This window comes from Palaemon carinicauda, chromosome 22 (assembly GCF_036898095.1).
Source record: "Palaemon carinicauda isolate YSFRI2023 chromosome 22, ASM3689809v2, whole genome shotgun sequence".
Taxonomy (NCBI): Eukaryota; Metazoa; Arthropoda; class Malacostraca; order Decapoda; family Palaemonidae; genus Palaemon; species Palaemon carinicauda.
Window position 1 is genome coordinate 65579833 of NC_090746.1, and position 12481 is coordinate 65592313.

At 37.3% G+C, this 12481-nt stretch overlaps 1 protein-coding gene across 1 annotated transcript in view; it reads left to right on the forward strand.

The window, feature by feature from the left end:
• The window catches only part of Vps13 (vacuolar protein sorting 13C), a 469226-nt gene that overhangs the window by 91733 nt on the left and 365012 nt on the right, over positions 1–12481 (forward strand). The window contains exons 5-8 of the mRNA XM_068346310.1: positions 5195–5321; positions 8070–8217; positions 8408–8527; positions 10031–10157. Coding sequence (XP_068202411.1) covers positions 5195–5321; positions 8070–8217; positions 8408–8527; positions 10031–10157 — 522 coding nt within the window. The remainder of the gene's footprint in view (positions 1–5194; positions 5322–8069; positions 8218–8407; positions 8528–10030; positions 10158–12481) is intronic.

Sequence of the window (12481 nt, forward strand, 5' to 3'; positions counted from 1 at the left end):
GAGGTGTGCGATCTCTAAAACCTACCATACTTTCATCTATGGCAATGTTTTGCGAGGGATGAAAATGTCTTCTGAAGACATGTGCAAAATGATCAATAACTGGTTTGATCTTATAAAGCGGACCATAATCTTGAGAGTTTTGGGCAGGCATTTCTGCAGTGTTTGCAAAGTGCAAAAATTTCAAGAGTAGTTTGAACCTGTCTCTGGCAAAATGTTCCCGAAACCAAGTTTGGGAGATTGGTTTATGGCAAGTGTCCCAGTAATCGTTTATCTCGGGTAATCTCACAATTCCCATATTGAGAGCTATGCCAATAAAAGCTCTCATTTCTTTGATGTTAGTGTGCCCATCTGTAATCCAATTATGAACGGCTGATCGTGGATGGCACTGCAAATACTCCCTCTTATTAGATATAAATGAATCACTGTACTTATTTATTTCATTGACTACAGTCTGCATAAAAGAATCAGGAAAAAATAAATTGAAATAAGCAAATGGGGGGGGGGGGGGGGCGTCGGCCTGTGGAGAATGCATAGTTCCTGGGGTGGCACTAAATGGCACTGGAATAGGGCCAGCATCCTCACCAATGAGGCACGCCCAAACACCACCTGATGCACATGTATTTGTTTCACTTTCTGAAGATGATCCGTCATCCTCATTGCTGTCGCTTTCCATTTCATTATCAGTATCATCAGAATCTGAAAGTTCCTCATCTCTTGTTTCTTAAAATGAAATGTCAGTGATTTCGTTAGAAACTGAAGGGGACGCCATAACTTTCAACCTAAAATAAATAAGGTAAAAACATTTTGCAACTACTGATATGCGATGTATTTACATAAATTACAGCTCGTAATAAACTCCATTTTCTCTATATCTCGTTTTTATCCAATATCAGCATGCAATAATTACGAAAAATAAGAATTATGATAAAGGTTTATCACTCGAAACCAAGACGCCAATGTTCATTCGAAAAAATATTACCTTTTGGTACGAATTCACTTATATGATATACGAATTATTCCATTACTGGTAATTCCTGTTATCACTTAAAACTTATATTATCATTCTATCATGTCTTTATCCCATATTAACCTGTATTAATTACAATAATAACGATAAAAGATAATGGTTATCGAGAGCCGGTCACGCAACACTCAAAACCAACGCGGAGACTGAAGATTTCCCGGGAATTATTGCTTTTTGCTACGTCATAAACCTTTTAACCAATTAAGTAACGGGATTCTAATGACGTCATTGGGATAGCTACGTCTCTGGCCTTCCAGAAGAACTACTCTGTGATGCAGGTATTGCAAGTGGGCATGTGGAAATGCCAAACTACGTTCACTGCCCACTACCTGCAAGTTGTGACACACAGGAACCTCGGTACATTTTCTATCGGTCCTGTGGTAGATGCACAACAACTGATTTAGTACCTCAAGTTCCTTATTGGGCAAGTAGCAGAAGGTTGAGGGCATTGGTTACCTGGGTTTTAGTCTGAGTGTATGAAAGGGAAAGTCTGGCTCTTTTCATTTTTTAATCTTCCCCTCTCTTGGGGAAATCAGCATCCTGGGTCCTCTGCACAAGATGACCTCAGACCTCTGCAGGTAAACCATTGCTCCCTTGTATATCCTAGTACAGTATTGTCCCAATGCTGTTCTGTTCCCATACCCTGGTGAAATGGTATTGGAAATGTCTCATTCTCCTCGGTTAATCCCTGCAAGTCTCAAAATTACCTTTACCTTGTCAGTCACATTGCTAGTTTCTTGTCACACACAGCTTGCGTAGGCCGCAGACCATGCATAGCAGGTTTAGCGAGGTGTTAGGGTCTCCTTATTGTTGCACTAATCCCTGCACAATAGGGAGTACCCTGGGTAAGGCCAAAAAGCCAGATGGGCTGGGACTTCCACCCTCCTAATGCGTGAGTCACCCATATAAATAGCGTTGGTTTGTATTCCAGTAACGGAACAAATGACAAATTTGGAGGTAATTTTTATTTTTCCTTACGATACAAACCTTAGCTATTTATACATACAGCAGTACTTGCCCGTCAACCCTGTCCCCCTTGAAGTTCTACCTCCAAGAAGAGTGAGCTCAATCACAGGTGTGTGAGTGGGAAGAGTAGTAAGCTAAATCCCCCCCCCCCCCCCGCTTACTAGCAGGATGGGTAGTTAACCCTTGGTAAATTTTAATGGCTAGTCCTTTCAGCTTCGCCAAAAGTAATAACCCCTATAAATAGCTAAGGTTTTATTGTTAGGAAAAATACAAATTACCTCCGAATTTGTCATACTAGAATTTGACACCATGCCAATTAGTGATGTCAAAAATAGAGAGCTTTACCAATGAAGCATGGTTGACCACAGATAAGTATTGAAATACAATGTAATACAGTAGGGTCCCGAATTATACGAGAATTTGGTCGATCAATGAACTCGTATAAATGGAAAATCGCATATTTCGAAACACACGACTAACAGAAATAATTCCATTGGGGCCATGGCAACCAGCAACTTGCCTATTCAAACGTGTTTACTACCCATTTCCAATACTTTCAATGTACTATACTGTACTTCTTTATAATATCAAATTGTTCTTGTAAATAAATCAAACATTTAATATACTTTAAAGCTCTAATAACTTGAAAAATGGTTAAAATTACAACCAGGATGGGTGTAAACACCGTATATTTCCATTTATAACACGACCCAAAATACAGACAAATTTTAATGTTTGTCATATCTATTGTATAAGACAACTGGTGAATAGCAAAACCATCACTCGATAGACTAGCTTATGTTGTATGATTGAAAATCCAGAATTATCAAAATAAATGCGATTTTATATCATGCGTTTCCTAACGAAGAAACAAATGCATTTACATCTGTGTATAAGTTAGTTTTTGCATCGAAAGCAATCTCACCAAGTATTGATTATATGTTGATTTTGTTATTACCAATGTTCTACTTAATTTTTCTTAGAACTTCCAAATAAATGAAATGAATGCCATTTATATAATGTTTTTCTTTATGACGCCGCCTGAATCGGAAACCTTCCATTTGTTTACGCTCCATCTTCGATCATCATAAACGAACGCATCAAACACACATGATCAAAGTGATAACTAATGATATTACAAACATTTAGTAAACATTATGTTATTACAAATATTTTACTTATCGTATCCATATAAATTCCTAAATTCGTAGCAAAGCTGGAAACCTTTTTTTTCCTTATGCGTTTAATCCACAATAGCAAATTGCCGCTAATAACAGAATGATAATTTTTGATAATTCTAAACTGTTACGAAAGATAATTGTCCTTTCCATATCCAAAATGCTTTTCCTAACTTCAGTTATAAGTCAACTTGTACCCACCATAAACAATAAATATAGGTTATAAGCCATTGGTGCTTATGTAATATTAACTGTATAGATGGTTTGAATAAGTTAAGAAATGGTGTAAACAATTCTTTGTTAATGTGTTCGTACCGCGCATGTTCTTGAGAGCAGAAGCTAGACATCAGCTGATGTGATCACAGCCAAAAGTAAAACAAAAAGAAGTCACAGTACTCTATTTTTAAAACACACCCGAAATTTAAAAACATAAGTATATGTTTTATTATAGTGCAATTGACTATTTAAAGAGTAAAAGTTTTCTGGAATAGAATGGTGTTTCCTAAAAAATAGTAGTTTGCTGACGAAATCGTATACCATATTTTAAGCTATGATTGAAATGAATGTATACACGGTATAATTTTTTCGTTTTGTATTTAATTGACACTTTAAGAAAACCGATTTTGGTTTCTTCATCTATTTGTAAGTATTGTATAACGAGAGAGAGAGAGAGAGAAAGAGAGAGAGAGAGAGAGAGAGAGAGAGAGAGAGAGAGAGAGAGAGAGAGAGAGAGAGAATCAGTTGTTGTAATCGAATGCCATGTTTTTGTTTCGAGTACCTCCTGAAACGAGGAATTGATCGCCACAACTAACAATATTCATGTTGATTTCATTCTTAAACTCAAGTTGCCATATGTGAACTAAGGTTTTATTTTTTACGGAGAAGGAGAGAGAGAGAATGAGGATTTCTGGCATCACATTCTCTCTCTTTCTCTCAGAGAGAGAGAAGATTTTTGTTTTACCATCTACTCTACAAAACCAATCTTTGCAAATCAAATGTATAGTTTAGAATATGATAAAATATTGCCGACTCGTTACCAAAGTTTAGGCTATCCACTGCCGATAAACGAACCCAGTCTACTCGTGAAAACCTTGAACGCCCGGAGGGAAAAATAAGGCTCTTATATATACTGTACTAAACAAAAATAATGCTTTGATATACCATCATCAACAATTACAATTATCATAAGGTTGAAGAAAGATAAAGATTGCCGAGAACGTAACCACAATTCTGTTTACATTTTGCAGATGGACTTGCACAGTTAACAGTTGATTTCATTGTTGATGTGGAATTTTATCCTTAAAAAGGCTATTCATTATGAAATTATGTTAATAAGATGTAATGTTAATATTGTTTTGTAACATTTATTATAAATCACCGTATTTAGGGCTACCAATATACTGTACTTAGAAAGACAATAGATTTGATACATTTTGTAGTGCTTGACTCGCAGACTTTGAACAGCTTCGCAGATACAGAAAATTTATTTTTGAAAAATAGCGATCGCAGAAAAGGGGAATCGTATAATTCGAACACGCATAATTCGGGACCCTACTGTACATTTTATCAAAATTCAATTTTCCGTTTTTTTTGGCTTAATCAGATCAGTACTGAACAATTATTTGATTTCTTTCGATTGTAAAGAAAATAAAATGGAAAAATGATACATAACAAGTGACTACTTACTTGCATTCACACAGCTACCAGTCTGATAACATTTTTTTTTCTTTTATCAGGTGCCTTTTTGGGTCAATTACTTGACCATGAAGTTGAGGTATAATAAAGAATATGTTTGAATGAAAGATTACCGTAATTATTTTTTAAAATCATAACATTATTATACACACAATTTCACTTCTTTGTTTCCTAATTTAAACTTAATGACAACTCTCAAAGTACCCTATTAGATGTGAAATGATTTTGTATCTTTGAATTATTGTATTTTTCATAAAAAATTCCTCATCTTGGAAGGTGAATTTTCTAAAGCTCAGATTGTGATTTATAAACTGCTTCATGTAATTTTCAGATATGAAGACAAAATCAGCTCCCCTGGGAATGTGTTTTCAGTGGGCATAACTTTAAGTGACTTGTCCATGAAGAGCACTGATGCCAACTGGAAGCCTTGCTTAGATTCAGATAAATTTATATACAAGGTAAGGTTTTTAATAGATACTGAATACAGTAGTAAATACCTATATAATTGTAATAATTATGAGAATCCTATATAAGTTTCATTCAATACTGTTTCCATTTTTAAGTTTCATTCAATACTGTTTCCATTTTTAAGTTTCATTCAATACTGTTTCCATTTTTAAGTTTCATTCAATACTGTTTCCATTTTCCCACAATAAAGTTTGACTTATTTAGAAAAGTATCTAATAGTAAATTTGGGGATTTTGTAATTCACTTACCTTATATTGTTTGCAGCGTGATTTTAGGGTATTTGAGTGCCTCATATTTTTAAATTAATTAACCTTATAGGCAAAAGCTTTTACATCTGCATTGATTATCCTGGTAATTTTAATAAACAGAATTTAGCAAGGTTTAAAAACAATAACTGTAAATCTTTGTTTCTCTCAGATATTTCTTAATTATGCCTTGGAGAGAGAGAGAGAGAGAGAGAGAGAGAGAGAGAGAGAGAGAGAGTGAGAGAGAGTGAGAGAGAGAGAGAGTGAGAGAGAGTGAGAGTGAGAGTGAGAGAGAGAGAGAGAGAGAGAGAGAGAGAGAGAGAGAGAGAGAGAGAGAGAGAGAGAGAGAGAGAGTGAGAGAGAGAGAGAGAGAGAGAGAGAGAGAGAGAGAGAGAGAGAGAGAGTGAGAGAGAGAGAGAGAGAGAGAGAGAGAGAGAGAGAGAGAGAGAGAGAGAGAGAGAGAGAGAGAGAGTGAGTGAGTGAGTGAGTGAGTGAGTGAGTGAGTGAGTGAGTGAGTGAGTGAGTGAGTGAGTGAGTGAGTGAGTGAGTGAGTGAGTGAGTGAGTGAGTGATTTTGGATTTGCTGTGTCTTTAATCTTGTGTAATATGTTTCAAAATACATGTGATGAATATATTATTATAAGCAGCTGTTAGCTGAGAGTTAGGCCAGTATACAGTACAGAAATTCTATTTAGCTTCTCTCTACTTGGCTCTGCTCAAGTATAAAACTATGTTGAAAAAGTGACCTGATAATGAACATTTTGACTTTTCACTTATAGAGCTTTCTTCTTAAAAATACAGACCATGGCAATATTCTTGACACTAAGGTTTGTGCAGATTGTTTGTCCAATCAAAACCTTATCACTATAGAAGTATTCAGACATATTTTGCAACATAAAACTAGAATTAAATGACAGTAGCAAAACGATGTGAAATCAGTAAGCATTTGTACTAAGTGAATAAAAATATTAAAGGGGCTTTGGAGACCTATGACTAGGATAATCCTTGGCATGTTGCTTTACATCCCTGAATTTTATTTGATTTTTAAGTAGTCCTTTTAAAAATTTAAGATTTTATCCCCAAAAAGTAATAATAACTACTACAGTTTACCGTGAAATCCCTCAAAATGAACTTTGTATATGAGTGTTAGGTTGTACATTAGTTATGCTTCCTACTCACTTCTATATAAAAGAATCCAAAAAGAAGAAAGTCAACCTGGATTTTATAATCTTTAACTAATTAGTTTCTTATTTACTTCACAAGGACACATATTAATTGAGATATTACTGCTAGAGAGTTGACTGGCCAGGTAGTACTACATTGGATCCCTCTCTGGTTACAGCTCAATTTTTCCTTTGCCTACACATACGATAAATTGTCTGGCATATTCCTTACACATTCTTCTCTTTCCTCACACCTGACAATTCTTCACTCAAGGGGTTAATTACTGCATTGTAATTGTTCAGTGGCTAGTTTCCACTTGGTGAGGGTAGAAGAGAGACTTTAGTTATGATAAGCAGCTCTTTTGAGAGGACACTCCAAAATCAAACCATTGTTTGCTAATCTTGCGAAGTACCATTGTAGTGATTAGTGGGCTGCAGCCGAATATCCCACATAGACTTATTATCGTGTTACAACATCGTGTGTGAAAGCTTTAAACCTTAAGTATGAATGAATTGGATACTGAGTATTAAGTATAGTAGATGGTTTCATGAGAGATGTTCCGGATTGCTATGGTTGAATGGAGTAATGAATTTTTTATGCCTAGATTTTATGATAAGTGACTTTTGAAGAAATAGACAATACTGTATTATCCTTGTGAAGAGGTAAATGTTTGAGGATATTGACCTATTCTATTACTATGATATTGTATTTTTTTGTGAGACAGGAACTATGCAATGGTCTTGTTAGTATTAAGAAAGTTGATTGATAAAAGGGATAGCAACAGCGAAGCCTACCTAAGGAGTGGCATACAGCTTTTAATTAGTAAGCAGCTAAATTTTATGACAGTTATCTGCAATTTGTTTATTTATTTGGATGGAAGAAATTAGAAAAAAAGATTAAGAGGAACGAGGGGGTTCAGAAAATTTTTGATGTTTTCTTTACGTAGTAAAAATGTGGAGGTTTTGGAAAATTATGACAGCATAATGGTAAGATTTGTGGCTAAAGTACATGGGTAAGATAGGTGTGTGTTGAAAGGCTGAAAGACATGAAATTTGTTGGGTTTTTAGTGAGACTGAGAGAATAGCATCTGGTATCAGATATGAAATTGGCAGGGTAAGAAACATTTTAAAAGCCCAGACGATCATGGAAGAGGGCATAAATGATATATTAAACTATAGGAGAACATGAAATGGAGAGAATGAAGGGAAAGAACTTATCAGATGCTCAACTTTAAGGGAAAACTTGACATTAATTATGAATGAAAGTGATGAATTTGTATCCTTTTCATGCAACTATTTACCAATACACTGAACTATTTTCCCTATTGCAGCTGAATAGCCTTGACAGCTTGGCCTTGTATTGGCATCCAAATGCTGAAATGTTCAGTGAAGAAGTTTTGGGTTCCAAAGACAAGAAAATTGAGTACCTTCATTCACTTATTGCTTCAAAAGAAAACAGTCCAGACGATATGCATTACAGTAAGTGATTCCATGAGTCATGAGTGATTTTATAAAGTACAGTGCTATATATTTAGTGAATTTCCTTCTCAATTTGAAAATGATTACATTTGATTCTTACTACTTGGTATAGTTTTTGTAATGAAATTATTCAAATTAGCTATTCTAATGAAAACTGTATTGTTTTATGTTCCTTCCCCTTTCTTTTCAGTTCTTGGGCCAATTTGTTCAACAGCAAAACTTACACTGAATCCCAAGCCAGAAATCGGTGAAGTAAAATTTAGTCATCCAAAGATGTTGCTCGATTTTGTCATGGATGAACTTTCTATAGGTAAGGAGTGATTGTTCATTTAATTTTTATATTTTAGATATACAGTGAAGATTAAGATATCCGTATTTCACAAAAACATAGATATATTTACCAGTTTTTTATATTTTCCGAGTGATATTTGCTATGTATATATCTATCTGTAATAATTTTATAGAATTGAACAAGCAAGCACTCTATTAATGTACACAATTAACTCTTTATTAAGTAGCTTCTTAAAGTAATAATAATGATAGGAATAATGAAAGGATAATAATAAACCAGATCATTTTCTAAAGTATATCTTGGCTAGATTAGCTCACTAACTAATAGACAATCACCAGTCAGGATTTCAGATGAAGGCTAGAATGATGTATGCTAAAAATGCCATAGGTAGGACAACTTAAACTTGTAAGTTGTCATCATGCCACCCTCTGTAATTGTAAGGACAAAATGGTTTTTCCAAGCCAATAAAACTCGCTGATACTGTAATGTATATTACTGTCACATATTTACAGTACTATGACCACATTACTATACAGTTTTGGTAGCTAAGGTAAGATGAGCCATCACTAGTAAGTGATAGTTTTCTTATTGTGGTCACCTCACCACCCTACTAATTCGTTACTTAATACAAAGCCTGTAACTACGTAGTTTAGTTTGTGTACGGTACAGTTTTAGTTCAGTGAACATAGGTGCGTGTAGTAACTGTAATATATCCAGCACTGTACAGTGCGACCCTTATTTACGGATAGAATGCCTTAAAAAAATATAAAGAGGTACTGCACAGTTCACGTACAATACACAGCAAATTTTCTCTTGATCCTGTGATGCCTAATCCTCAATATCTAGTAGACATACTTTAGTTGTACTGATCCTGTATGTAACTTAACCATTTGACGCTTATGCTCATTGCCGAAAAATGACGTTAGCGAACAAAAGTATATTAGCAGATGAAGACTTCTGGTTTGTTGCATTATATTGGCAAAAGATTGAAACTTCTACTAATGTAAAAAAGATTCATCACTGGAATACTAAAGAGTAATTAAAAATGCGCATTGAACATGAAATTTTTAAAAAAAGGTAAAATGTTTTTTTTTGAAATTTATGAAAAATTCTTTAATTGTTTGAGGATTTTTTATAATATGCAGATTGTGTAGAATTAAAGATCTTTTATGTGGATGTAGGCTCTTTCCAATACAGTAAATATATTAGTAAGGTGTAAGTTAGTATTTAAAAAAGCAAATGTATGAGAACTTACTTCCTTGCATTTATCAATTAGCTCTACAGAAATCTTGAGATGATGACAAAGCTCCTGTAGGGGTCATGGCATAGGTTAAAAAAGAAAACTTGGTCCTAGAAAGACACTGTAGAGGGAGATGTCACCATATATTGACTATAAAACAAGTTTTATAGATTAAAGGAAACCTGTTAATTTATAATGATAACATTTACATGGATTTATTTATTTACAGATGTTGTCTTATAAAATGTAGTGTACGTTTTTATTTGTACCATTCTTGCCAGGTTTAAGCCGTCATCAATATACAACTATGATGGCTCTACTTGATTCACTGGATCGTATGAAACTCTCATCTTTGTTTCGCAAGTACCGTCCAAATTGTAAAACTATCAAAGGCCACCCAAGGGAATGGTAAGTTTCAAATTGTACATATGCAATATACTGTATGTAATTTTTATATAATATATTTGGTCTAAAAACTTTTTTATTATAGTTTTTGTTCTTTCACTACTTGTAAATACTACTATTCATATCTGTATTAAATTTGTTTGTTCCTTCACTAACAAACCTTTTGTAATTTATATGGATTATCTTCGGCGAAGCTGGAAGGTAGCCAAATAGACTAAAATGTGCGAGATGGCAACCCTCTCTAACCACTGTTGTGAGTAGGTAGGGGGTGGCTGGTGCGTACGCTAGCCACATATCTCCACTCACAGCTTGCATAGCTGTCTCACTTTTCTCTTAGCTGGTAGAGATTGGACTCCCAAGGCTTAGCCATTAGACTTACCAATAATTGCTTTAAGTGCTTTCTTTCTCTTTTCAGGTGTGTGTGGTCCATCTGTACGTTCTCCTGCGATCATGTCCTGGCCTTGAAAGCACCTTCCTGTCTTCTGTCAATACAGACTCCCATCTGCTGTGTCTTACTTACTGGGGGTGCGCTGTGAGCAGGGTGTGCCCTGTGACGAGTGTCAGGAGTGGCCTGCCTCCTAGTGGGAGAAATTGGGGGGGCACAGGAAGAAGAAAGCCTTTCTCCCCAGGGGTCTATCTCCAACAGGGAAAGAGCTCAGGCTTCTTCTTCTTGTACCCCTAGATCTCTTCCCGAAGCTCTTCCTTGCCCGTCTTCCTCAGGGGAACGGTCAAGTAGGAGCGCAGACTTAATAACTTCCTTGGCAACCTCTGGGTACTGGGGGTGTTGATGCTTTCTGTAGTGAAGTATCTTCACCTCCAGCTGCTGGGGAGCCTTTCTCCCTTGCAGATGTTCTTCAGGCTTGGCCATCCTTGGGGTTTCTGCTCCCCCTTTGAAGGATACTCCTCTGCAACTTCTTCAGCGTGGCGCGAGGAGAGACCCGTCCTCTGTGGCTTCAACATCTTTCGCCCTGGATGTGTGCGAGGTCTACCTTTTGCCCTCTCCTGGCCCTTCCATGCGCAGATGACGTGACCGTTCCTGTTCGCCCATCCAACAGCCTCCTGCTGACCCCCTCCTACGATCTGTGTTGTTCCACAACACTTGGAGGCTCCCATCTCCTCCTCCAGAAAATGTACAGGATACTATAGTTGCACAGAAGCCTCAAAGGCCTCCTCCTCCTCGCTCGCCATCTGTTGCTCACCAAGTTGTGACTTTTGCGTGTGATTCATACGCTATCATGCGCGAATCTCATGATTTCGCTCGCAAGTTACACGCAGTCATGCGGGAGTCGTGCATGGTCGCGGAAAAATCACATCCAACAGTGAGTAAACCTACTGTGTAGACGAATGTCTCATGTGCTGAGGCCAGAGCTTCAAAAGCAAGCGAGGGTCCAACTCTGACAACGACTTTCACTACTGACAGCTTTAGCGGCAGGCTGATTCCCTTTCCGGATGGAATGAAAGAACCCCCTACAAAGTAAGCGGATGTATCCATATCTCCTGATCACCTAGTGCAAATAACCAAGCATCATTTAATGATGCTTACGAAATTGTCTTCCAAGGATGCTGTCCCCTCTAAAGGCCAGCCCAGACGGCGTTCTCATCCTCTAAGACTCCCTAAGGATGCTCCTGACTTGTCTAGAGCTTCTGTCCTGGTATGACACCTTGGTGTCATCTCTTAAGATGTTCGGGGTTGGCTTTCCACCTGCTCATCCCCACTGGTCCACTACGGTCTACTCCCAGTATTCCGGTGGAGAAGTCTTCTTCGTCTTCTTCTGACGCTCCTTCTGACCCTAAGAGGAGATCGGCTCAGAGCATTTCTGTCCCTTCGGTGTTTAGGTCATCTCCACCTCAACCAAACACCAAGGACAAACAAAAGACTGCAGCTGCTCCACCGACAGGTCCTCTTCCCCTAACATCAGTTCGACCAGGCGAAAGGATGACGACCAAACAGAGGATGAGGATGAAGCGTTACACTCCTCCGCACGCAGACATCATACAACCCCGTACAAGTAGGGACTTAGGTTCTCCTCAGGAGATTGCCATCCACGTCTTCGATCCTAAACCTATCGAGATCGTTCCTCCGGACCAACGTCTGGTATCGCTTCCACCTGAGGAGGAACCAGACATTGCTCCTGAACCTAAGGAACTGCATGTTTCTTCCAAAACATCTGTGCTTGAAGAACACTTCCCTTCCAGGAAAGAATTGAAAGATTCAAAGATGGTTCCTAAGAACTCTAAGGCCAAGAAAGCTTGTAGACAGGAATTGGCAAGTGGGTTCCTGAGGCTGGCCCTTCACAGGTTCCAGCTGACGACCTTGACCTACCCCT